This window comes from Psammomys obesus, unplaced genomic scaffold (genome assembly GCF_907164565.1).
Source record: "Psammomys obesus unplaced genomic scaffold, mPsaObe1.curated_primary_1811, whole genome shotgun sequence".
NCBI classification, from domain to species: Eukaryota; Metazoa; Chordata; class Mammalia; order Rodentia; family Muridae; genus Psammomys; species Psammomys obesus.
The window spans coordinates 7757742-7783699 of NW_026588752.1; the positions used below are offsets into that span (position 1 = coordinate 7757742).

General features: G+C 55.9%; 3 protein-coding genes across 11 annotated transcripts in view; all 3 read right to left on the reverse strand.

The window, feature by feature from the left end:
• Positions 1-843: 843 nt before the first annotated feature.
• Positions 844-1248, reverse strand: Nhlrc4 (NHL repeat containing 4). Its single transcript, XM_055604463.1, has one exon. The coding sequence runs from the start codon at positions 1213-1215 to the stop codon at positions 844-846; it is 372 nt and encodes a 123-aa protein (XP_055460438.1). The 5' UTR covers positions 1216-1248.
• A 2596-nt stretch (positions 1249-3844) lies between these two features.
• On the reverse strand, positions 3845-5849 carry Prr35 (proline rich 35). Its single transcript, XM_055604413.1, has 2 exons — positions 4783-5849; positions 3845-4490 (listed from the first exon to the last, which is right to left on the reverse strand). Exons 1-2 carry the CDS (start codon positions 5847-5849, stop codon positions 3845-3847), a joined length of 1713 nt encoding a protein of 570 aa, XP_055460388.1.
• An 8384-nt stretch (positions 5850-14233) lies between these two features.
• Positions 14234-25958, reverse strand: part of Capn15 (calpain 15) — a 27133-nt gene continuing 15408 nt past the window's right edge. For 6 of the 9 annotated variants that reach the window (XM_055604626.1, XM_055604620.1, XM_055604628.1 and 3 more), the window contains 10 exons: positions 19911-21369; positions 19149-19357; positions 18864-19047; positions 18572-18795; positions 17854-17979; positions 17620-17772; positions 16549-16710; positions 15965-16463; positions 15707-15885; positions 14234-15636 (listed from right to left, as the gene is read on the reverse strand). In XM_055604626.1, the coding sequence (XP_055460601.1) occupies positions 15459-15636; positions 15707-15885; positions 15965-16463; positions 16549-16710; positions 17620-17772; positions 17854-17979; positions 18572-18795; positions 18864-19047; positions 19149-19357; positions 19911-21347 (3351 nt within the window). In that variant the 5' untranslated portion in view covers positions 21348-21369 and the 3' untranslated portion in view covers positions 14234-15458. Of the gene's footprint in view, positions 15637-15706; positions 15886-15964; positions 16464-16548; positions 16711-17619; positions 17773-17853; positions 17980-18571; positions 18796-18863; positions 19048-19148; positions 19358-19910; positions 21370-25958 lie in introns of those variants that run through there. The other 3 variants (XM_055604624.1, XM_055604625.1, XM_055604630.1) reach the window with 3 other exon arrangements.

The window sequence follows — 25958 nt, forward strand, 5'->3', positions numbered from 1 at the left end:
ACACACACACACACACACACACACACACACACACACACACACACACAAACTCCCCCTCCAGTTCTCATTTGTTACATGGAAGGAAAAGCCACCGTTTTCCTGCCTTGAATGGAAGGGTATGAAAGGACCTGTGCTACCCAGAGCCCTCCCAGCACTCCATCCAAAAGCCCAAGGGTGGTTTGGACCGGGATTGAGGAGAAACCAGAGACATCTTTCAAAACAGGACTTGTACAGGAGAGGACCTTAAGACCCAACTCTTGAAATGTGCCAGGACACCTACAGAGCCCCTCTAACTTGCTTATCCCTTACCTCTGCTGGACCCAGAGTTGCTGTTGGAGGTTCAAGAAAGGGGATTTTTGTGAGGCTAGGGGGCACACTAAAGAACCACACCCTTGCCCTAAGCAGTCCAGCCCAGCCTAGCCACACCCTCCCTCCCTGCCTGCCTGCCTCTGATTAGGACGTAGGGGTTGGGGCCCCTGGCTATGTGCTGGCAGACAGCCTCAGCACCCAGGATCTGTAGCTTCATGTGTCTCCTCAAAGCTCAGGCCTCCTGAGACCCAAGCTAGCAGAGCCAGGGACTAGGTAGCCCTTGGAGGTTGTAGGGGATGAAGGGCTATAGGAATACCAAACAGGGAAGTAGAAATGGTCCAATTAGAGCCTCATCAGGAGGTGGTGATTCATGGCTTCTGGGGAGACAGGAGCACTTGCCAGGAGGAAATCACAAAGACAGCTAAGACCAAGTAGCAGGAAGAAGGCAGAGCAGCCGCAAGGAGTGTTCCACGATAGTTCAAGGGATTCAGACCTGACCAGTCATGGCAGAAGGCTATTTTCCTCAGTCTACCCTTAGGCCATCTCCCCAAGATACTGGTACACCTTGATGTAGTTATCCCCTGCATCTGCCACCACCAGTTGGCCCTGGGGTGCACAGGCCATACCCAAGGGCCTCTCTAGTCCTTCCAACTGCAAGCAGATAGGTGGCCCAACCCGGGGAAACAGAGTCACTTGATGTCTCTGCTCATCAGCCACAATAATGCTACCTTCTGTGTCAGAGCACACACCTGTTGGACGGCCAAATCTATGCCCAGTCAGGGTTCCTAGGGAACCCAGAGGCTGATAGGCACTGCCAAACAGCTGCACATCTCCAAACTCTTCACTCACAGCAAGGCCCCCATCAGGCCCTGGACCTACCCAACAGGGGCCCTCCAGACCTAGCATGGAGGCTGGAGCAAGGGGTTCCCAGGTTGGTCCCAACAGGAAGCTGTGTACAGTTCCAGGCAAGTAGTCTGTCACCAGGAAGTGGCCAAGAGCATCCACAGCCAGCCCTCGGGGTGACAAGAACGTGCCTACAGTCACCCAGCGCCCCCGAGGTTCCCGGGAAGTGTACTGGAGAGCATAAACAGCCCCGTGGATGAGGTCACTGACTACCACAAGCCCTGAAGCTGTCACAGCCACATCCTCTGGAACAAAGGCTCCAGTTCCAGGCACGTGGCAGGGTAGTTGACAAATGGAACGTCCCTCAAGATCCAGCACATGGACACAGGATGCAGCACCAGCCGTCAAGAAGAGGAGGCCATCTGGTGAGCAGTGCAGGCCTCGGGGGCTCCCCGCAGCCCCTGATGGCACCAGGATTTGCCCCAGCAGCCGGGGCTGCCGGGAGCAACTGGCATCTTTAAGTTGGTCCAGCCTGAGATCAGGCCCTTGAGGGTAGGTGGCTGGAAGTAGGGGTGGCCCAGGAGGTCAAGGACAGATGGGAGGCCAAGGACGGCAAGCAGTCACAATCTCAGGTTCTCAGCAGCTGAAAAAGAGGTGGAATACCCATGTGTGCAGATGGGCTCATGGGGGCTAGCACCCTCCCGTTGTACAGGGAAGAGTTAAGGTGAGGGTGGAAGGTGGGCATAGCGCTGAGCTATTTTTGTGCTCAGTTCCTCCTAGTTCCGAGCGCTCACCTTGTCCCCAAGCCCAACAACCACACATGTGTTAAAGGTGTCTGCAACAGTGGTCTGGGAGACACTACCCACTCAACAAGGTCAAAGGTTTTGCTCTGAGGCTCAAATCACATGCATAGCTGTGTCCTAACACAGGAGTGGGGATGGGGGCAGATAAGCAGCATTTCTTAAACTTACCAGCCCTTCATAGGAATGGCCTATGCTCTGGTTAGTTCTCCCCACTACACACACAACTCCTCTGCTTTAGCCAGGGAGACCTTCAAACTCCAGCTTCCCAGGGCTCTCTGCTTGTCCCTTGCCCCTTCCATAGAGATCAGGATACCTCTTACCTGGGACTGGCTGGCTGGCCTCAGGGCTTTAGCTCAGGTCTCTGTTGTTGGAGACAGCTGGGTGTGTATGAGTTGGGGGGAAGGACAGCTAAGGGAGGAGTCACCAGACAAGTTTCCCGCGGGGACAAGTTGAGCAGGGGGAGGGGAAGGCTGTTTGGGCCTGGCCTCCAGTCCTGCACCCTCTAGCTTGGGTCTTCACATGGGCCTCATCCTTACCCTCAACACTTTCTACTGCATAGCTCTGTAGGGTAAGCCTGCCCTCTCCAGGAGGCACCCACAGTCCTCTAGGACAAGAGGCCACCCCTCCAGGCAGGACATTTGTGTCAGGACCAAACTCTGGTCACCCTCTTGCCACCTCCACCAAGAAGTTCAAAGTTGGTTCTTTTGTCTTCCTGTGAGTCTGGTGATGCTGCCTCCCAGGACCAGAAATCAGGGTGCAGTAGGCACATGGGGGTCCTGAGAGGAAGGTGCCTCAGATGTAAGCCTTGAAGTTCCCTGGATACCTGGCTCTGCCCCCAGCAGGTCCCCAGGAATCCTCCAGGTCAATGGTGTCCAGCTAGCTTTTTTCAGCCTTGGCCTGCAGCCCCACAGCACCATGGGCTGACCAGCCAGAACTCTGGTCCCGACGCCACCTGTAATGCCTCACAGCGGGGTGGCTTCCTGATGCTATCACCAGGTAGGTGGTTAATGGAGCAGCTGAAGGTCCTGTTTGGACTGGCCCCAGCCTGGCCAGTCCAGCCCCAGTGAGAACAGTGCCTCCTCTGAGGGCAGCTTGTACTTCAGGGCATTCCTAGGTGGGGATGAAGGCCATGGCCCACGTCCCCAGGGAGAAAACTGATTTGCTATTGCTGGGGGGCCCCAGCAGCCCTCCCTGGCTGTCTCCCACCCTGGCCTATGGAAGGCCAAGCAGGGCTGTACTGGGAGGGAAGCAGTGAGCTGTGAAGGCCACCGATGCCTATCATGGCTGCAGGGGCTGGCGGGGGGCCCAGGAAGGCCACACGGGGTGAGCAGCCTGGAGCCATAGAAGGCAGGAGGCTTTGGCCACCACAGGCAAAGCTGGCATTAGGCTGCTTGGATGGATTCAGGCCCAAGGACATGCAGGGTCCTTGGCCATCCCCAGTGAGCTGAAACAGGCCAGGTTATCCTGACATGTCTGCCTCTCTGCCGCTCTTCCCTGAGTCCCCTAATTGCGTGTACCCAGCCTACCACTTTGGAAGAACCAAGTCCACAATAAGGACTTTGAGTTCAAAGGTGAACTCGAGTCTGGTGTCCAGGACATTTGCTCCCTGGGATGCTCAGGCCAGGTACATTTGCTTGAGGGTCCCCAGGTGCTTGTGCAGGGACAGAAAAGGAAAGAGACCCAAGTAGGGTGTTTGAACGCAGTTTCTATTTTAATGTCCACAACTCTGTTCAATAAATAAATCGTGACCTTGCTATGTCCGTGTGACCCCAGAGACTACCATGGGCTGGTGGGGGAGTTGGGGAGTGGGCATCTGTCCAGAACACATGCACACTGACACTGGACAGGCCCAGACAATGGGGCCCAGGTCAGGGAGAGGAGCCCACACACTAAGGTGGCTGCGGACAGACCTCAGCACCAGGGAGGATCTGCAAGTTCGGGTTATCTTTAGAGGTCTGAGAGCTGCCAGCTCCAAGATGATTGCCCCAGCCACTACCAGGAATTCCATGTTCCTCAGGGGCCTGGAGGGGGAGGACAGGAGGTGGGACACTGGAGTCAGCCTCACACTTGGTGGTACGGTTTGAGAAAGGCTCAAGCACAGGGCCTAATACACTGGAGGGCTTGGAGGTCCCCCTTGCCAGCATGGGGCCTGGATCAAGCAGCCCCCAGGACTCTTCAGGTGCCTCAGTTCCCTTGGTAGGCACCCGCTTCACTGAGAGGTCCAAGGGTGTGTCCGGTGGCCGAGCTGCCCGGGCCAACGCCTGATGGATGGTGAACAGTTCGCGGCGAATCTTGCCAAGCTGCTCTCGTAGAGGTCTGGGGGCTAGACCCCCAGCCGGTCCCAGCTGCCCCAAGCGCTGCTCCACCCTGGCATAGTCACCAAAGGCCTCGGTCAGGTCCTCTCCCACTGGGACTGGACTTGCTAGCACTCGGCCTTGTGGCTGCTGTAGAAGGTGGACATCAGGGCCTGCGGCTTTAGGGTCACCTGGCTCCTTGTCCTCAGGCCAGAGGATCAGGGAGGAGCCTGTCGGCAGGCTGAGAGGTAAAAGCCAGTCAGAAGGCTATCCTTCCTTCTAAAGTCCCCCAAGTCCCAGCCTATGTCTTCTGCTCAGTGTCACCCATATCCCAGGGAAAGGAAGAGGCCCCAGGCTAGACCTGGACATCCAGAAGAAAAAGTGGGTCAAAAAAAAAAAAAAAAAAAAGACTCTCTGGTGTCAGGTCCCTTTGTGGCCTGGAGTCTCCTAGTGAATAAGCTGAAGATGGCCCAGCCTCCCACCCAATTCACCCTGACACCTTCACACTAGGACCCAAGGCTTCTGATACCCACCTGCTCTGACAGCCAAATTTTGCCAGGTTCAGGGGGACCTTTGGGAGCTCAGGCATGTTGCCTACGGGCAGCCTCTTCTGCGGGTTGCTCTGAGCCACTCGTTCCAGCTCTCCTTCATGCCCCGAGTCTCTGGAAGCGTCATGGGGCCAGGGTCTCCCGAGCCCTGGCACAGGCACCTTCAGCAGCCCAGGAGCAGCCAGAGCCCCAGGAGGCCCCTTGAGGAGCACAGAGGACTTGGCCGGGGCAGCTCTGCTTGCTGCCTGTCCTAAGCTGTGCTCAAGCAACAGTGGGTAGTACAGGCGGGGAGCCAGGCCTGGACGCTCAGGTGCCTGTGGGGCTGGGAAGGCTGTCGGGGGCAGCAAGGGGCTTGCCGAGGCCAAGAAGGGCATGTGGGCTGCAGCCGCTGCCAGTGAGGGCCCCAGATAGGAGAAGAGGCCTGGGCCAAGAGGGTAGTTGACACCCAGCAATGACAGGTGGAGGCTCTGGGCTTCAGGGAACTCCCCCTGGGCAGGAGGTGGGTAGCAGGGGACAGTGCTCTCAGAGCCTGCCGAGGCTATGGCCCCTAGAGACCCACTCATCATACCACTACTCAGTCCCGGCTTCCATGACTCTGCCAAGAAGCCACTGCTGCCTGGACCCTTCTGGATGGCTCTAGAAAGAGGGGGCAGCAACCCTGGGGACTCCTCTGATCCAGGTTTGGGGCCCCTGACACAACGGTGCTGGGAAAGGCTGTCAGTGACAATGAGAGCTGGCTCAGTAGGCTTGCTGCCAGGGTCTGAGAAGTCTGTGGAACAGTTGGGGGTGGGCACCTGAGGCCTGGGCGATGGGGGCGCACGGCGGCATGCCCAGTCAGGGGAGTCTAGCAGTAGGGAGAGGGAGTCTTTGCAGAGGCTGTACTTCATGTGGTTGTAGAGGTGGGACTTCTCCAGGCAGGTGAAAGGACACTGGAAGCACTTGTAGTTATAGGGTTTGCCCCAGGGCCGTGGGATGTAGTGTGGCTTCTTGGGCTTCCGTGACCGTGCCCTTGTCCCAGCGCCCACTCGGCATGAGCCTGCCTCTCGAGACATGGCAGCCTGCTAGCAGGCCAGCCTGGGCACCATGGCCACCTGCAGACAGGAGAGACAAGGACCCAGTTAACACCAGGCTTTCTCACTCTCTGCTCCTTTTCACTAGGGGCCCTGCATCAGAACCCGTGAAGCCCCCCATTTGTGCCTTGCCTCAAGGTGTCTGACCTTTGTCCTGCACACCCTTCATTCTTTTGGGAGGGGTGTGGTGGCACTCGCCTTTAATCCCATCATTTGGGAAACTGAGGCAGGGGGATTCCTGTGAGTTCCAGGCCATTCAGAGCTACAGAGTGAGATTCTGTGAAAAAAAAAAAAAAAAAAAAAAGCGAGGAGGGGGAAAGGAAAAGAAAATGGAAGCACCTAGACGTTCTGATCCAGGTAGACATAAATAAAGATATAAGGATTGTCTAAGGAGGACCTGAAAATTGTTGCTAAATAAATACTCATAAGTTTATCAGAAATTAAATTTAACTGGGTGTCTTGTATTTTATTCAGCACAAATACCCACTGCTGGGGCCAAGCTGGCCCCGAAGGCCAATATCTGGGATAACTGGTCTCCATTTCGTTTCTGCTCTTTGCACCAGGCAGGTACCCACTGAGCATTTGGTAAGAGAATGAAAGCAGCCATGTGTGACCAGAGCCACCAATCTGATGGCCCTCTAGAGACATTTTCTTGGTTGAGCCACCTGCCCCTGCCAGAAACGGTAGCAAATCACCAAGATTCAAAACCAACAGAAACTTTGAGATCTCACTAACACAACGTGTGCAAATGTGTATGAGAGTGCATGGGTGCAGGCCAGAACCAGCTAGTGGAGTGTCAAGTGGGCACTGGAGGTCTCTCAGGGGGGTCAGCCACACATGAAGCAAACCCAGGCTGGGGGGAGTGGATGTCACAGCACGGCCCCATGGCACAGCCACCTGCTCAACCCAGCTCCATCTGGGTGGCTTCAGGCAGGTCAGTCACTGAGCTTGCAGTGACCGAGCTCAGCCAAGAAAGACCCTCTTCTCCTCACGTCCTGCACACTGGCTCAGAAGCTCCTCTTCACTCCATCTGGGCCACCACCTGGGCTGTCCACTGTCCCAGCACCTGCACTTGTGCGTGGCGCGTGTGCACACAGGCTTGGGGTATGTGCATACAAGCGTGCAAGATTCCCAAGGAATCTTTGCTCTATGCCTGGAGGGACAACTCCTGCATGGCTGAGCTAACCAGGCACAGGGAGTGCCACCAAGGGCACACACTTCCATACCACTTCCCCCCATAGCATGGATATGCCTGTTCAGAAGCGTGTCCCCACATTACAGACTACGCTGGAAAACACATGAAGACATGGCTGTGACTCACTCTTGGTCATAGACTCAGCGTAGATGCTGACACACATGTGCCTCGTGATTTGAACAGCAGGGATGGGAGTGGAGGGCAGCTGCTGAACTCAGCTCTCTTGCATGCTAGTCATTACATTTCGGCCTCGATAGACAGTCACCTTTATTTTCACCAAAGATCAGGCTGACACCCCTTAGGAAGGCAGCCAGAAGAGTGAAAAAGCACTGCACGCCAAAAGGCTTGGGACCATATAGGCTACAGGCTGGGCTCCAGAGATGGGGCAAACACAGGCTGAGGAAGACGCCAAGGTTGGGAGGTGGGTACTGGCTCAGGAAAGGGTCCCGCGGCCCCCTGAGGGGTTGCAGACCCAGCCTGGGCTTGGCATGTATAGAGGCAGAGTCTCTTCTGTCTGCATCTGCACCCCCCCCAACCCCCGACTCCCCGCAAAACGTGAAAACAGATAAGCATGTGTGCTCAGGCGACAGAGGCGTCAGTGCTGGGCCATCGATCACCCAGCCCTGGGAGCCACACAGCTGTGCTGAGCGGTGCTGCCGCTCAACCCACCTCCCAGCCCGGACTGGGGGTCCCCCCGGGACCTTGGACCCGGGGTTTGGGGCTCCTCCAGATCAGGAGCCCGAGGTGCTGACCTCTCCAAGACCCAGAGGATGCTGGGCACTGGCCCACCACCGTGCGCATCGCTACACGAGCCGCACACACACAAAGACGAACCCACCCTGCTGCCACCCAGCCCCAGCCCCAACTTAGGACCTGGCATGTGCCCTCGGACACCTTGGCTGCGCGCCTGGTTTGGAGAACTAATAGCTGAAAGGGCCAGCCCACCCATCCATTGACCCTCTTGGGACTCAGTACCCTATAGGGATGGGCACTGAAGCTGAGGTGGACAGCTGGAACCCTAACGCCTTGCCTCCCCGCTGTGGGCGCCGCCCTGATGAGCCCTCACCGTGCTGGGATCACCGCCCTGTCCAACGCATTTCGTCCGGAGCCTGAGCCCCAACTTCTCGGGAAGTGCCGCCCGCCCGCCCTCCCGCTCGCCTTACCGCGTCCACCGAACCGAGCCTGTGGCGTCTGCCAAATGTGCGTCAAGCCGCGCGGAGGGGCAAACTTCCCACTTGCGGACACTGCCGGGGTAACTGAGATCCAGAGCTGGAAGCGGTAGCGACTCCCTAGTGCCACCGCCGCCGCCTCCCACGTTCCCCGACGCCGACTCACAGGCGCCCACCAAAGTTGGCAGCGAAGCGCGTGCGCCTCGGCGCGAGCTCCCAAACCCAGCGACCTCCGACCAGGCTGTGCGCGGGAGGCGGGACGGTCTTAGCCACAGACGGCTCCCACCACCTAGCTCGCCGCCTTGCACACTCACCGGACGCGCTGGGAAGGCTCCTGGAGGGAGCGAGGCCGGACCCGCCACCGTGCCGCAAGAGCTTGGAGTGGCGCGCAGGTGCGGAGCCGAGTGAGGGGCGCCTGGCACCGTCCCCGCCCCCGACGCCTGCAGGCTGCCGCGGGGGTGCGCAGAGGCAGCCAAGTCTCCCGGGTCCCCGCAGCCGCAAGAGGGGGCGTCAGCACGCATCAGTCAGGGCTCTGGCCCCTGACAGCCGCCTGCCCACCCAAATCAGGGCCTGGGGGCTGAACCCTAGGACAGGATGCCTCCAGAGCGGACCAGGAGAGGCCAAAACCCAGAGCTCAGGTGGTAGAGCCTGGGTGTCCTTGCCAGCTTCCTCTGGGCAAGAGAGCCAGAGAGCCTGTGTGTTTCCTCTACTCCAAGCAGGAGGCGTCTCCTGCGCCCGAGCCCTACTCGCTGATGGTCACCATGCACGGACACCCCCACCCTGGATGCATCATGCCACTCCCAGCCCCCAGCCCTACTCTTCACTTCCTCGGAGGTTCCATCCCTGCTTCAGGACAGAGCCAGTGCCTGAGCCCACTCCCGGAAGGGCAACATTCATCCCCACTGCTGGCTTCTCCTGGAAGGATTGTGAGGTGTCAAAGGACCCAGCGGGGTTTGGAATGCCGAGCACAAGCACACTGTGAATGCTAGAACTTCCTTCCCTTTAGTGTCTTCATGGCCAGAACCGCTCCCAGGTTGTCAAAACTAACATCTGGGGTCACGCTTCCTAGCCAGGCCCCAGGGAATTTTGCCTAACTGGTGAGTTCCAGAGGTGCATGTGGGCATGGCATGGGCAGAGGCAGATAATCTCAATCTCTCTCTATCTGTGTGTGTGTGTGTGTGTGTGTGTGTGTATGTGTGTGTGTCTGTCTGTCTCTCTCTCTCTCTGTGATTGCTGCCCCAGGCCTGCCCTGTGGAGGCTCAGAGGTCAAGAGACTCTAATCCAGGGCAGTCACAGGCTCAGTTACTGGGTCCTGGGATCTTAGCAGGTCGGATCTTGCAGAAGAAACCTCCCTAGTGACTCTGGGTCACTACATGGGGCAGCCATAGGGTACAAGACACCATGGGTTCAGTACTGCCGGTCCCATGAAGCTGGACTTGGTTCCTATGTTTGTGTGGCAGACATAATGGCCAGGACCCAGCTGTTGGCCAGAGTCCAAGGGTTACTGGTTAAGGAGCAGGGCCTCTCCAATCTAGTTTCCTTCTGTCTCCATGCTACCTTCCTCGAAGGCAGCCCACCCCCAACCGAGGGACATCCAGAGCTAAAAGTGCTCCTATGGACTGGATAGCATGCTTCTTTCTGCCTGCCTGGCCCAGCTAACCAGCTGACCATGCAGGTGGCCTGGGGCCGAGAGACAGCTTGGATGGCCACCGTGCCAGTAGTCCTGGGGCCAGGAGTCCCGCTCCTTGTGGGTACTAACTAGAGAGGATGGCAGACTCGGGTCACTCTGAGACAAGGAGAGTGGGGACACTAAGCATGGGCCTTTTATTCTCAAGGACAGCTCTGCTCTCTCTAGCCATCCTCTTTCTGGATTAGTCAATGTCTGACAACCAGGGTAGGCTGGAGGCTGTGTTCCCTCTCCAGGGAAGGCCTGGTTTCAGCATCCAGGGAGTAAAGCCTGCTGTAGCTCAGGTGTAGCCTGTGGTCTGGGAGAAAGCTAGAGACACATTGGCATCTCGAGTCTGAGGATGATAGCCCTAGCAGTAATCACTGCCTAGGCCAGCTCTGTGTAGGCACGGAGAAGGGAGATGGATAGGACATGTTGTTGTCCAGAATGGGAAAAGCAGGAAGGAAGTGGGGGGGGGGCATATGCCGAGCAGTGCCAACCTTTAATAGGCGTTTTCAGAAATTTGGGTGAGAGAGGGAGAGACCACATCTAAAAAATGATACCAAGGGTATCTATCCTCTGGGCATCTTTCTGGGCTTCCTACAGGGGGAACTCCTGAACCCTGGGCCTGCTCATGGAGGTCTGGAGAGTTTAGTATGCCTGACAGCCCCGACCTTCTGCCCAAGGGGCTCTCAGGCACATCCAGCCTCTCATGATTGTCAGATCATGCCTCTTCTGGGACCTTCTAGCCACTTCTTTGGGAGTGAGGGACCATGAGCTCTGGAGGATGGTCCCACCTCCTGGCAGGTGGCTCAGATCCCATAGCTTTGTGTTGGGGCTTGTCACCCTGAGCCTGAGACCCTGTCCACACTTTCTAAGCAGCAGCTCTGTCCGCTCAAGAGTCAAGAGAGACCCTGTCTTAGCCTGCTCCTGGCTTGAACAGGGCCCTTCACTAGAACAGGGACCTGGTGCTCTCTCCTGGTGTGGGATTTGCCTTTATCCTCAGCTGGAAGCTTACTTATTTCAGCTGTTAACCTTCTCTGCTTGACCTGCCCCTGGCTGCCCGCCTGTCACCTCCATTAGCATGGGTCCCATGTATGCTGGGGGCTCGTGAGCTGGATGAAGATCCCGGACTCTGCACTGTCTCATTCCCTCAGTGTTGCAGCCCTCACCAAGACAGGTGTGGTTTGCGCTGGCTAGTCCTCAACAGTGGACAGAGGCTAGAGCCAAACAGGCTCTAAAGCCCATGCAGAGGGGCTCCCTGGAGTGGCAGCAACTCTGAAACTCTAGAGGAAGTCAGTGAGGAGCAGTATGCTTGGCCATGGCTCATGAGCACAGGACACCTTATGAGTCCAGACACATGGCAGCATCCAGAGTCCATATGAAATCCCCGGTCCAAAGAGAGAGAGACATCCTGGGGTTTCACCTCTCTTGCCCATTCAAAGTGTCCTTGGAAACTGAGCAGACTGAGGCTTGACTGCAGAGATAGGAAGATCATGCCTGAAGCTCTGTTCTAGCAGGAAGCTGCAGGTCTTGATGGCCCCAGGGAGCCAGTGTAGGAGTACACAGTACAGGAGGGGAGGCAACAGCAGTGCCTGCTGACTATGTAGGGAGAACCTAGGCTCAGGAAGGTAGAATATGGGTGGGGCCCATATAGGGCACACAGAAGCCTGGCGAATCCTCCTGGGCTCTGAGTGGTCCTTTCCTGGATAGGCTGGATTGTTCACCAACCTGGGATAGGAAAGGGCTGCCACTAGGTGCTGGACAACTGGATGGGGTACGACTCCAGTGTTCCCTGGAAGATCTCAGCCAGGAGTTGTGTGTCTGTGGGGGCACGCGTTTGTAAACCCCCTTTCACGGGAACTTCCAGCTGGACAGGGGCCTCTTCCTTTAGAGGGAGCAGCCGGGCTGTCCAGGTGGGTGGGACAGACTTAGGCTGCCCAAGCCCCCACCCGGTCTCTGAGCCTGGCACTGGTTGAGCAGTGCCTGGGGCCGACAGCAGCCATATGTTGGGAAGTGGAGCTGTGTGCGTTGCTCTGCAGCCCCCGGGGCCAGCCTTCCTGGGCCTGTCACAGATGATTTTCCCTGCCTGAATGGCAGGCAGGATGGCGGGTGGGGCAGTGGGGGCCTGTGAGCTGGCCCTATGTCCAGGCCCTTTCATTGCCCTCAACACAAAGGTTTGCCACTCTTGGAATAATCCAAGAGCTGGGCCTCAGCCTTGAAGCCCCCAGAATTTCACCGAATAAATCCTGTGGTGGGTACCCCTTCTAACTCAAAGTTGGGGTTTAGGAGGAGATTCCTGGTTGGTCAGCAGGGAAGGACCTCTGGCTTGTTTGTGGGTTGTGGCCAGGGGTCCACACCAGGCTGCTGTGTGCCCCGGGCAGGTGGAAGAGGGCCCGGAGCTGCAGCCCTGTCAGCCTAGCGCCCAGAGCTGTGTGCAGGGAGGCAGGGAGGCCATGGCTAATTTGTACACTAAGTGCTTCTGACAGGGATGCCTCACAAGTGAGAACATGCCACTGCCCGCCCTGGAAAGGCCACAGCGGCTAGCAATGAAGACACAGAAGCCCGGCGAATCCTCCTGGGCTCTGAGTGGTCCTTTCCTGGATAGGTTGGGTTATTCACCTACCTGGGATAGGAAAGGGCTGCCACTAGGTGCTGGACAATTGGATGGGGTATGACTCCAGGAGAGGGGGCCACTGGGACACAGGGGCAATGGGGACTGGGAATTTGAGGAAAGCTAGGAACAGGTTGATGGCTATTGGAAAGGTAGGGCTTAGAAACATGGAAAAGCTATGGAAAGTGGGGATGAGCTGGGCACAGACAGTGGGGCAGAGTTCTTTACAACTCTCATGTCCACTCTGTGTTAGTGACTAGTCCTGTTGCTCTCTTGGGCTTTGTGACCTCCTGCACAGGACAGTCCACCCCAGTCTAGCCTAGCCCACTGACACTATGGTGTGAAGTATGGTGTGAAGTCTGCTTTGACCAGAATGCCTAGCCCTCTTACCCTACTCAGAATCAAGTAGCCTTTTGAGGAGCCCCAGCCCCCTCCCAATACTAGCCAAAGAGTCTTGCTTGTGTGCACAACTCCCCTCTGGATGCCCCTTTGCTCCCTCCCCCGTATGCTGGGCTCCATGGGGAGAAGGTGAAGATATTTGCTGGAGCCATCCAGAACTGGTGAGCATGCAGTGGCTGACAGCAGAGTCCTGGACTTTCTTTTTTCCTCAAGACAGATATTCTCTGTGTAGCCCTAGCTGTCCTAGGACTCCCTCTGTAGACCAGGCTGGCCTTGAATTCAGAGATCCACCTCTGGCCTTTCTTTTTAGTTGTTCTGGGATTGGAGCTGCAAAAGCCAGTGTAGTGGGTGCCAAGTGAGTAGGGCAGAGAAAAGGGGCCTCTAGAGGAGCTGGTCCTTGGCTGCCAAAAGTGCCCTGAGCTGGCTCCTGCCCCAAGTACGCATAGGTGCATCTTGCCCCTTCACTGTAGAAGGTCCAGCCTGGCGCGCAGCCGCATAGGGGCAGGGAAGGCGCTGTGGGCGGCGAGGTGAGATGTGTTGTGGCAGCTGCCCTGCTGCCCGAGGCCCGCCTGGAGCGAACACTGCTGGTGGCTTTAATTGCTTTCACATTCGATGGGCCGGCCTGTGACAGGCCTCTTACGCAGTGCGCTCCGGCCGTGAACCCCCAGCCCCCGCTTGCCCAGGGGCATCCTTCAGCTCCTGAAGGGGCCTGGGCTGCTGGCCAGACATGGGCTGAGTGGCTCAGCGTCACCTGTGATATGAGATGGGCCCAGCCTGCACCAAGCTGGGAGGGGACACAGCACACCAGCCAAGAAGACAGCAGCAGCTACAGCCCCACTCACCCTCTGGCTCCATCTGCTCCTTCTTGGTGACTGATGGGTTTAGACAGCCTCCCCCCCCCCCCCCCCCCCCCCCCCCCCCCCCCAAAAAAACACCCCCCCCCCCCCCCCCCCCCCCCCCCCCCCCCGCCCCCCCTGGGGGGTGAGGGGGGGGAGAGCCCCCCCCCCCCCCCCCCCCCCGCCAGTGCAGGCAGGAAAAAAAAAATACTTGCACACATATTGTCCTGCACACCATGTTGGTCCTACCTGGCTGTGGGGTAAAACCCTGGGGTCTGGCTCCAGCCTCTGTCTCACCTGGATACTCACTACTTCTTCAGTCTGGCTGGCTCATAGCTCATCTGACCTTAGGCAGAAGCAAGAACTGTCACCTCACAATCTCTGGTGTCCTTTGCAGTTTATCCAGGAGACCCCAACACTGGCCTTTGGAACAGCCTGTTTCTGTGTGTGTAGGTACCGAGAGGGTGACAACAGACTGGAAGCTCCCTTACAAAACAAAACGCTTTTATTTGGTCCTTGGAGCCTGAGTGGAAACGGCCTGTGGAGTGCGTCATCGAACAAGGAAGGGACTGATAGCTGATAAAATAGTCTCTGTGTTCGAAGAGCTGGTCCTATTTACAGGGTTAAAAATATTCACAGCTCAGAGTAAAAGGAGGCCCAGGGGGAGGGGAATGTTTCTTTAGGTATAAAAACCCTCGCAAGCCCCATGGAGGCAAGGATAGTGGGCATGCAAGCTGCCCACTATCTAGGGGGCTGCAGGACAGTGGCAGCCAGGTGTGTGTGTTGGGGCGGGGGGGGGGGTGTCCAGGAAATGACTCAGGCGTCCATGTGGCAGATAAGGGCTCTGATCTTGACAAGCAGCTGGGGAAATGTTGGGCAGGTGGGCAGCTTCACTCCCTCATCTAGGGAGAAGCCAGTCACACCATACATACGCCTGTGATGGGACTGGGGTAGGGGGTGCCCCTCTTCGTGGACAGACTGAGGCCATGGGACAGGGCTGGCTGTGGCCCGGGACGCTAAGGACAAAGCGTTTCTCCAGACAGTAGGGCTGGGCCTGGCTCCCGACCTGCCACCCCATCATGGCTTCGATCCTGGAAGGTGCTCCAGGAATTGCATAGTGTTGCAGGAGGGGCAGCTGTCCCCAAGCCCTGGCTGATGGCCACCAGGCATCTGCTTCCTGCAATGCGCTGCTCATGTGCCAGGGCTGTCAGGACCCTGATCATTAGGGCAGGGAACCAGGCTTGGGAACAAAGCAAGGGGAGAAGCAGCAGATCTGAGCCCCCACAAAGGGTTGCCCAGGCTCTCAAGGCAGGTCAGGGCCTCTAAACCCCCAGATTTGGTTCTGTGAACATGTATCTGGGCTGCCTCTCTATAGTAAGTGACCCCATATTCACAGGGAAGGGCAGCCCCAACTGGGCCTTGGCCACCTGAAGCTGTCCCCAGGGCTCAGGACAGAAGTACTGGAATGAAGCCCACCTGGCTCGAGGTATTCTGCATGGCAGCTGGGAGGCCTGGTGGGGGACTGAGGGTACTGGGATGGGATAGGAGGGGAGGGAGGCCCAGGGGAGGCTGCACCCTGTGGCTGGCGACTCCCTGGGCAGGGTCCTGAGATTCTGGTTCAAGCATCCTCCATTGGGGGTCTCCCTCATAAAGTGCATGTAGGGGGGCAGGTGGGTGGATCTGCACACAGCCCCTGCCCTAGGGAACTGCAGTCACAGCGGCCGGGGTCCATGTAGGCCGGCCACATCAGGCGTGAGTGGGGGGCTGTGGGTACCCCTAGAGGCTGTCCAGTCGCTGAGGAAGGCCTGGGCTGCCTTGCGGTGTGCCAGGCGGTGGGTGATTGAGAATCCAGCATTGCCTTCCAGCTGGGACAAGATCACCAGGACCTGCCTGCAGGAGAGGGCTGATGAGGACCAGCGGGAAAGCAGGGCCTTGGGTAGGGGAGAAAACAGGTACCCACCTGTGCAGGGGTGGCACACTGTCCTGGGTTCGTAGGCTGCCACGTGTGGACACCACATTGAAGCTGTCGGTGCAATCACATTGCACATGCAGGTAGGACTTGGGGTGCCGGTTCTCCACTACCACGATGAGCCCCGCCCAGCCATGAGTCAGGTAGTAGCAGGTCATGCCCTCTCGGCCCTGGGCACAGGCACAAGGAGGGTGGGCCAGGGCTGGTGGTTGCCCACCCGCTGCCCTCCCCCATCAGGCCCCCACCCACCTCATGCCGCTCGCCCCGGCTCTCAGTGAGCAGGATGATGGCATCGGCCAGTGTGGTTGGCTGCGCCTCCACCGGCTCCACCATGACCAGCCTGGAGCTGTACACTGCGAGTACGTGGCCGGGTGGCTCGGGGGCACCTCGGGGGACCCCTGCTGAGGGGCTGGAGGCTGCGGGGGGTGTGGATAAGGGAGCCAGCAGCTTTCCCGTGGGTGGGCTTTGGGGTTCGGAGGTTGGAAAGGCGGGTGTGGGCCTCATCTGGCTGGGGCCCTTACCCTGGGCAGGGGGCCCTGGTGGAGCAGGGTTCCAGTGGTTGAAGGCACAGCACACCACAGCATACTCGCCAGGCTCCAGCATGACATCACAGTTCACAAACTTCTTAACAGCACGTTTGCTGTGCGCCAAGAGGCGGCCCAGGCTCAGGCGGCCACCAGTGCCAAAAGTGGCCCGGAACACGAGGATGCACAGATCGAGGAGGTGGCTGTCTACTGAATCCGAGCGCCTGAGGGCCAGAGACAATAGGCTGGGTGCTCATGCGGCCACAGCCATGAGCTCCTAGCTTGGTGAGTGGCCAACCTTTTGCCTACCTGCTGCCTTCCTGGAAGAGGGCAAACTCCAGTGAGGCACGCTCCAGCACTGTGAGCGCTGTCACACCCACTGGCCCACTGGCAGTGCTTGGGAAACACCCCTGAACCCGAGCCTCTTGCCAATCTGAGTGTACCTTGCAGATGTCCACAGAGTCAAAATACCTAGACAGTGAGGAAAAGGGCAACTGAACCGAGTGCAACCCAATGCCGGAGCTCTGGTGTGCAGTGTTCACACCACGGGCCTTTGCTGCTCAGCTTCCTGAACTCTCAGCAGGCTCCCTGCTCCCATGCTCTCTTTCAGTTGTCCCTACCACTCTCCCTCTGACCTAGGAGCCCCTGGCATCTTTCCAGAAAAGGATCTCGAAGCAGGAAGCACTTCTCTAGGCTGCTGCCCTGTTGTGTTTGCATGGGAAGTGTCTGGTCCCCAGCTGGTGGTGCTATTGCAACCAGAAGGGAATTAACCCCATCAGTGGGTGAAGCCATCAGTGAGTTCATAGCTGAGTGAACAGGCTATCAAGAGGTGGTGGCTGGCTGGAGGCCTGGTCTTTGAAGGATGTATCTGGCCTCTTCCTGTCTGTCTCAGCTTCTTGGAGACAATGGGGTGAGCAACTCTGTTCTACCACACCCTTCTGCTTTACCACATCTAAAGAAAGGGAGTCAGCTGACCATGTGCTGAAATCTTTGAATCCATGACTAAAATAATGTTTTTCCTTCTTTGAGATGGAAATAGGCTGACTGGGAACTCATTATGTGCTTCAGGAACTTGGGATCCTCCTGCCTCAGCTGCTGGAGCACTGGGATTACAGATGTGTACTAGCATACCTGTTCATTCCTGCTTTTAAATTGTTCCTCTCAAGTCTTTATCACAGTAACACCAAACTGACATGTTTCCTGGACACCATGGGCATACAGAATGATTCACACAAGTCCTGTATGTTCACAGAACTAAACTCCTTGGCCAGGGCTGCTATTCAGAGGCCTGCAGGAGCTGGGACATGAACAAGCAAGCTGCTTATCTAGACCAGCTCCCTGAGGCTCTAGCCATGGGATGGGTGACGGCATGCAGGGTACCTGATAAAGTCACTATACTCCATCCAGAAGACGCCCTCACTGCTGCCATGCGGCATGAGCTCAGCTCGCAGGTGCCCTGGCCAGTGTGGCCATTCATCCGACCAGCTGCCATTCCAGGAGAAACGACCCCATGGGTTCCGGAGTCGAAGGAGCCTGTGGATCATAGGACTGAGAACCAAAGCTGTGTGTCTTGTGTCCACACACTTGTCCACCCTCCACCAGTTGGTTCCCTACCTGGAGCCCTGAACATCACGAACATCCAAGATGGAGTAAGCATGGCGAGGGCGCAAACCCATGCTCTCGTAAGCAGCATCATCTACCTTCATGTTACCTCCCCCGCAGGAGGCACCCATGAGGAATCTGTGTGGGCAGAGTAAGCCTGGCTGATGGAATGGGTGGAGAACAGAGGGGGTGCCCTCTTTGAGTGTGGGGGGGATATAGTCATGGGGACCCACATGACACATGCTTTCAGGAAGTACTGGCCCACTCTGGATGACCTGGAGGACCTGGGCTGGAGCAAGTTGGTTTCTGAAGGCTTAGGCCTGAAATGGTGGGCAGGGGTACTGCCCAGGTTCAGCTGGAGATAGGGATTTTGGCATCCTCTCTCAGGCCTAGGGCTTCTGTAAGTCTTTGAGTCTAGACTCTACTAGGCCTTGGGAGAGGAGGATCAAGGTTCACAAAACTGACCAGGGTATGACATGCCTCAGAACCCCTCCTCCCACTCCTCAGGGGCCCTCTGTGGACTCTTGCCTGTCTTTTCCTAAGTGGAAGGTAATGAGATCTAGGCTCTTCCCAGCATGGCTACCTAGAATAGAGTACTAGCTATGTTTCCCAGCGACAGCCAGCTGCACTAGAGATCCCTGTTAGACACAGGTATAAAGGTGCCCACTTCTCCCACCACTTCCCCTCTGTTCCCAATGCCACAGACCATGGCAGTCCCTGCCCCTCTTACCCAGCCTCCTTAGAACTCAGCATTTTGGCCCAGATGAGGTCAGTGTCAACAGGCTCCTCTCGGGGGTTAGTGGAGCTGACCTGCAATGCCAGGCTCTCACAGGGGGCACCGGTAAGTGTGGCCAGACCTTCAATGGCACGCCCTGCCTGGAGGGCAAAGTAGGAGCCATGCAGCTTGGCCAGTGCCTTCTCAATAAGGGCCACCCACAACTGCTTCCGCTGTGCCTGGGGGAGGGATCAAAGTTATTGGCTGCCTGGTTTCCCCGACCCTGCCTCCCACCTTGCTGTCCCACCTGTGAGAAGAGCAGAAAGCCAGCCTCATCGCAGGGCAGCATGTCATCAACCAGCACTGTTGTCCATGTGCCATCCTTGCACAGCCGCACCTGGTAGGCACCCTCTGCACACAGGCTACGTGTGACCATCACCCTCTCCACGAGGTCGGGACGTTCAGCCAGTACCGCCAATGCACTCAGGAACCTAGATAGAGCCAGGCAACTTCACAACATGCCCAGAACTGGACCAGTAGCCTCCATCCTCCCCTGAGCCTGTCTGGCCCTGAAAGGCACCTGGAGCCTCACCAGCAGTTCCCCAGTAGACCCTGTAGGATGTCAGAGGGCCTCAGGGTGTGGAAGACTGACCACGGAGTGGCGTGGTCCCTGAAGACAGAGCAGTTGATTTCGTGGGGCCGCAGCCACTGTTTCACTCGCTGCTGGACACTGTCGCCCACTGGGAAGCCAACAGATGCAGGCCCGGGGGGGAAGCTGTCATCCACAAAGTTCACACTATTCTGCAGAGACCATGGCCGGATACTCAGGCTGGGCAGGGCAGCCTCAGGCCCAGAATGAGCCCACTCTACCTTTTGGGGGAAAACCCATTCTCCCAAGGGAGCTTTAGGAGGTTGGGGTGGGGCCCTTGCACATGATACTAGGCAACTCTGAATGGTTTGATGGGCTTGCCATCAAAATGATCCTGAGTGGGCAGGGGTACACATGGGCTCCCTGACAATGACACTGCAGGCCGGTGACAAGCAGGCCAGTGAGCATGTTAGCCTGGGAGATGGCACAGCTCCAGCTGTTTTTCCAGTTGACTTGGTGAAGCTACCCGAGGCTCAGGGTCTGCAGCTCAAATGGAATAACAGGTGTCCCAGCCTTGAGCTTTAACAGGGCTGCCATGCTTCCCTGAATAGCCTCACTGTATCCTCATCTCTCTGTGGACTTAAGACATGGAAGGTTGGGATCCTCCTAGGTATGTGAGCTGAGGGGTGTGACATGAATAGTAGAGGTAAATATTAGCTACCTTGGGCCAAGCTGGTTCTCAGCCTCAGAAAGGAGGCTACTTACCTCTCTGCAGAAAGCCACTATGTTCTCCCAGAGTGCCTTGGCTTCGCCCTCATCTGTCTGCCTCCGCTTCTCTACATGCATACTCTCCCGGCGCCTCAGGGGTGTAGCCCCCCGGCCCTGGGTCACCAGAAGCTGTGGTGTATGGCAGGCTGCGCAGTGCTTGGCCCGAGGTGTGTTGATCAGGGTGCAGGCAGGGCAGGCCCACCCAAGGCGATCAGGCAAGAGCCGGGCAGCCTTTTGTGCTGAGGGAGCTCGTCCACAGGAGCCAACACACGGGCCAGGCTTGTCGGCACCACAGTCGGGGCAGTGGGTAGGGGGTTCACTGTGCTCCTGGAAACCATGTAGCTTGGAGCCACCACATGCTGAACACCTGGGGGCTGTTGTGGGGTTCCTAAGTGTGCACCTGGCACATGACCAGGTGGTGAAGTCAGGGCTGGAGGGGCTGGCAGGTGTGTAGCGCACCGTATCTCCAGCCAGGTCAATGACATCACTGCATGACTCGCAGCGGGCAGGGCTGCTCTCTGGGGCCTCCTCCTCTAATACACTCAGTCGCTTGCCTGACAGCAACTCCTTGCCTGATAGCAGCTCAGCTAGGCGGGAGGCCCCAGATGCAGCTCTCCCAGGGCCCTGTGGGGGCCCTTTGGAGCTTGTGGAGGTTGAGGACGAAGCAGCCTCAGGCACGGGCGGCTGAAGCTGAGGGGGAACCTCCCGGCGGCTTCTGGGCACAGGGTTGTTCTGTAGGGTGGGTGAGAAGGGGCTGAAGGGCGGTACTTTGGGGGGCTCCTGGTCAGTGGAAGCGAGACCCTGACTGGTCGAGTCAGCCTCAGCAGCTTCCCCAGGGAGGACAGGCTGGGATGGAGCAGAGACATGAAAGCCAGTAGGGGCCACAACCTCGGGAACCACCAGGGCCTCTGGGGGGATGCGAGGCAATGACAGTTTCCGGGGTCCCCCACAGGCAGAACAAGAGCTGGCCACTGGTGTGTTATACAGTGTGCAGCGCTGGCAGGCCCAGCCACTGCCAGGCTCTGCCCCTTTTCCTTCGTCCTCCAGCTCCTTTTCTTCTTCTTCAGGGTGCCCTCTGGCTGGCTCCATGGCCACTAGCCCTGCTGTCCGCACTGGGCCTGCTTCTTCCTTGCAGTTGCCCTTTGGCTCCACCAGTATGGTGGGTGGCTTGGGTAGGACCCCATTGATAATGGGCAGCAGAGGGGCTCCAGGAACAGGCTCTGGGGTAAAGCCACACACTTCGCAAGCCTCTTTGCCTAAAAAGTTCCGGAATGTACAGCGTGCACAGGGCCATTTCTGCTCCTCTACACTGAGCCGAAGGATCTGGTCAAGATCTGGCTTGTGGCGGGGGGCCTCACAGATGGAGCACTGCCGTTGGCCCGCAGGGTTCAGGAAGGTGCAGCGCGCACAGGACCACTCCCCAACTGTGGCCATAGACCCAGGAGAATGTGTGTGGCTGTAAGAGAAGGAACTGATCAGTGTGGCTCCTTTGAGGCCTATGGTCATCATGTCCCATGGGCAACAGGGTACCACTCTTGCACTGAGGGTAACTGGGACTGAGGGAGACGCCTGCCTGTACAGGACCAGCAATAAGTGTGGCCAACTCAGGGTCAGCTATGCTATGTCTACAACATGTTGGGGGGGGGGGGCATCAGTCAAGAGTAATCTAAGCCTTTGCCCAGTGTGCATCCTCAGCTTTGTAGGCCTCCTCATCCATAGGAGCCCTGGCAGACCCCTTGAGCCACACGTAGTTCAAGGCAGAATCAAAGCCTGAACCTGGGCGTTCAGGCCTGTTCCCTAAGGGCTTGGCACACTCCACACCACTAGGCTGCAGCAGGGTGGCAATGAGTACTGGAAGGCTGTGTGGATCTTGGAAAGGCTACCTGAGCACAGTGAGAATACAGAGCAGACACAGGGTGAACCTGGATGGAGGCTGAAGTTATGAGACTTGCAGCTTGCATTGTGCTAAGAACCCAACATACTTCTCCTGGGCTTTGGCACAACTGCATAGCGTATGTAGAGTGCAGCCTCTGTGCTTGTGTGGAGCTGTCTTCCTGTTCCCAGGATGGCTCCCTACTCTTCTGAGGTAGATGGAAAGAAAGAGCTCCATGACAGAGCTGAGCTACAAACACACCTCCACTATACCTATCTTTTGAACTGACCACAGCAGCTCTGCCCATAGGAAAATCAATTGCTTTTTATAATGAAGTTCTAACCCTTTGGTTTAGGAAAAAAAGAACACTCTTCTTCAGAAAAAAAAAAAAAAAATCTTCAAACTATGACTTGCCTAGGGGCCCAGAGTTAATTGTGATTCCACCTGCCTGTGTAGATTGGGTAGGTAAAGAGGTGCTTAGTCTCATGAGAAGAGGCTACTGAGCTGCCTATGGCCCTGTCCACAGTGGGAAAAGCCCAAGTAGGCACAAGGGGCTCTGAGAGCCCTGGAGCAGCAACTGCGCAGGTGCACGAGGCAGGGCTCAGAGCCTGGGGATCACCAGACCTCTCTCCTCAACTCCTTTACTTGGAGAGGGATCGTGGTTAAGGTTAGAACACAGTGTGTGCCAGCAGAGAGGATGGCCCTGGAACCTCTCTCATATGAGAGCACTACTGTCTCTGCCTGTACATCTACTTCCTGGCACAAACAAGATGGGCACCCCAGAAGGTCCTGGTGGACCAGATCGCGAGTGACAGGTCACTTCCCAGGTCTCTTGAGGGAAGTAGATCCTCAGGAAGTGCTCCTAGGGGACACTCTTGAGGCATTCTCTGACTCAGTCCTAGGCCACTGAGTGCACAGACTAGGAACGCTTGTGATGGTTGGTGCTCATTGTCAACTTGACTGGATTTGGAATCATGTAAAAGACACCTCTAGCAGTGTCTTTGAGGATGTTTCCAGAGAGGTTTAACTGAAGAGGAAGACCCAGTCTGTAGTTCTGGCTGGCCTCAAACTTTCAGACTCTCCTTCCTCTTCCAAGTGCTGGCATCAATAGCATATGCCTCCATGCCTAGCCCAGAAGACCAACTCTGAATGTGGACATCATCCCAGAGACGGGGATCCCAGGTTAAATAAAAAGGGGAAAAGGGCTGGTGAGATGGCTCAGCAGGTAAACACACTTGCTATTAAATTTGATGACCTGGCCAGGCAGTACTGGTACCTTTAGTCCCAGCACTCAGCAGGCTGAGGCAGGCAGCTCTCTGTGAGTTCAAGGCCACTCTGGTCTACAGAGTGAATTTCAGGACAATCAGAGCCACACAGTGAAACAATGTCTTAAAAAACTAAACCAAACCAAAATCTGATGACCTGACCCCACATGGTGGAAGGAGAGAACCAACTCCCATAAATCGTCCTCTGACCCCCACAGGCCAGTGTGCACATACTCACATAAATTAGTAACTGAAAAAGGAAAACAAGGACAAAGCATGAGCCTCTTTGACTGCAGAAATGTGACCAGCTACCTCATGCTTTCCTTGAATAACAAACTGTATACCTTCTGTGACGGTTTGAATGAAAATGTCCACATAGGCTTATTTTTGAATAATACCTATCAGATTTCCTGTAAGCCCTTGAGAAACCACAGTGCTGTGAAGGTAAATTCCGAGATGCAATAAACACCCCATGACTATGTATGCTGTAGATGGCAGAAGTGGAGAATGGGATTATTCAAGGCTGTTGGAGTCTAGATAATGTCACAATAATGCAAATGTGTAGGACACTGAGCTTCAGAATTTGGGCTTTGGTATTCCTTCACCCTATTTTACTTTGCCCTATTTGCTCTCTTCTGAAATGGGGTATGTTTACTTCATGCCACTGTGTGTTGGGATTATATAAACTTCATGGTTAAGAGATTGATTTGAATGTTGGCATGAGCTAGGTGTTGTGGCATATGACTATAATCCTAGCACTGAGGAGGCAGAGGCAGGCAATTAGTTCTGACTCTGAGGTATACCTGACTCCCGCTGGCAAACTTTCTCCCTTTAAGATGGACTATGTGCCCACAAAAGCTACAAGCTAAAATCCTTCTTCACTTAAGTTGATGTTGTCACTGCAAGAAGAAAAATTACTAATACAAATCAAAAATACTAGGGAGGAAGTCCAGGTGCTAGTTCATCACAGGAAACAGCTGCGGTGGCCAGTGTCAGGCCTTGGCCTACCTGAATCTAAAGCATGGCCATCTATTGGGATGAAGAGTGGATAGGGGAGCACATCTCAGTAGATGAGCCAAATCAGGAAGACTCCATCTGTAATTTGGGGCAGCTCCAATGGAAACAATGCCTAAAGATCAAATTTGTCCCTGGGAAGTAGGACAAATTGGCTAGAGGCCAAGCTGAGGGTCTTCTGTTAACCAAAAACCTATCAAGACCAAGGACTCTTAGGGCAATTCTGGTCAACTCTGTGCTGTGCACCTCACAGGAACCCTATCCTTCACCCTCCTTGGTTCACTTGGCTATTGTCCACAGTCTTGGCCAGTCTTATGCTGAAAGGTCTGAAAGGAGGGGCCCCAGGGCTTGAGACCTGAGATCCATAGGCAAGGCTGTACAAAAGTCTGCAGCAGAAGCCTGTGAAGAGCTGAAGACTCAATAAAATCTGTATACAGACTTGAACTCGAGGGCTACAGTGTTGCTAGGTAGCAGGGTGCTTGCCTAGCACATGTGTGAGACACTGGGCTTGATCCCTAGAAGTAAAAACCAATGTAAAAAAATCTGTTTTTGTTTTGTTGTGTTGTTTTCTAGAATTTTTGATACAAACACTCCTACAGAAGTAATTCCAACTCTTCAGGACTCTGGCTCACAACAGAGAGCACACTTGAGGCAACGGCCAGAGAAACCAGCAAATGAGCATTCAGAGGACCTAGAGGTGGCCGCATCCAGCTGTGGCCTTGGCAGGAGTCTTTCTCCTCTAAGGGAGAGCTGATAAAACTACCAACCTGAGGAAGGATGCCCTGGGTAGCTGCTACTTAGGCGACTAAAAGATGGATGCCCCTGCTCAGCAGAGCAGCTCCATGCCTTACCCTTGCCAGTTTCTTATCCCTAACTTGTGCTCATGAGGGCCTGTCATGAGGGCCTATACAAGGGTAGTGTCTCCCTCTCTAGGGAAATGTACCAGGCTACTTTCGTGGCCTGGCTACAACCTGTCTTGCTCAACATTTCTGGATGGGTGTGTTCCCCTTGTCACTGTCCCTAGGGCAGCCAATGCCTAAATCAACTGTCTACTGATTAACCAGCCAGGTGAGGCTGGAGAGCCAGTGTACCCTGATCTCCTGGCTCCGGTGCTGTGAGTGTGTTTTTTATCCACACATGCATAATGCCCTAAAGGAGAGTATCTGCTCTCCTGGGGGCGGCATACTTTAGATATGAGGAGCTGCCATGTCCCATGCTTCTCCCAGCCCTCCCTAGTGCCCATCAGAGCTTGGGAAAAGGCTGCCTTTTCCCAAGGCAGCCACAATTCTACTTTTCACATGCTTGTGCTGTGTTACTTCTGTGTGAGTGTGCACATATATGTGGGGAAGGAGCCCAGAAGGGTGGCCACAGAGCAGTGTCATCTGCTCTCCTACCATCTCTCTAGATCTGTAGCCCCTCTGATGTCTTCTGATGTCCCCTCTAGTTTGGGCATGTATGGCTTCTTCCAGATCATTAACACTATTTCTTTCTGGTTCAACTTGGATGTCCACTGCCTACGTAAGTTCTAAGCCTACCTACAGTAAGAACTAATACATATTGGCAACACCAATTCAGGGGAAGGGTCTAGGAGGCTATAGTAATACAGAGTGATGACACATCCATAGGTCCTGGGACTCTTCCTCTTTATCCTACTGCTTTGCTATCTCTCAGATGGACTTGTCCAGCCAAACAGTTCTGGATGTCTTAAATTTTTTTTTCCTCACATAGTCCAAGCTGTACTTGAACTCCTGACACCCTGCTTTTCTAGATTGTTAGAATTATAGGCATGCACTACCATGCCTAATCATAGTTTTGGATTTTTAAAAATCCTGCTATTCATTCATCCATCTATCTATCTATCTATCTATCTATCTATCTATCTATCTATCTATC

Excerpts from the sequence above, each read along its gene's own strand:
- Nhlrc4 (XM_055604463.1), bottom strand. The coding sequence starts at position 1,215 with ATGCTAGGTCTGGAGGGCCCCTGTTGGGTAGGTCCAGGGCCTGATGGG.
- Prr35 (XM_055604413.1), bottom strand. The coding sequence starts at position 5,849 with ATGTCTCGAGAGGCAGGCTCATGCCGAGTGGGCGCTGGGACAAGGGCA. Across the intron at positions 4,491-4,782 it reads AAATTTGGCTGTCAGAGCAG|CCTGCCGACAGGCTCCTCCC; the intron begins GTGGGTATCAGA and ends TTTACCTCTCAG.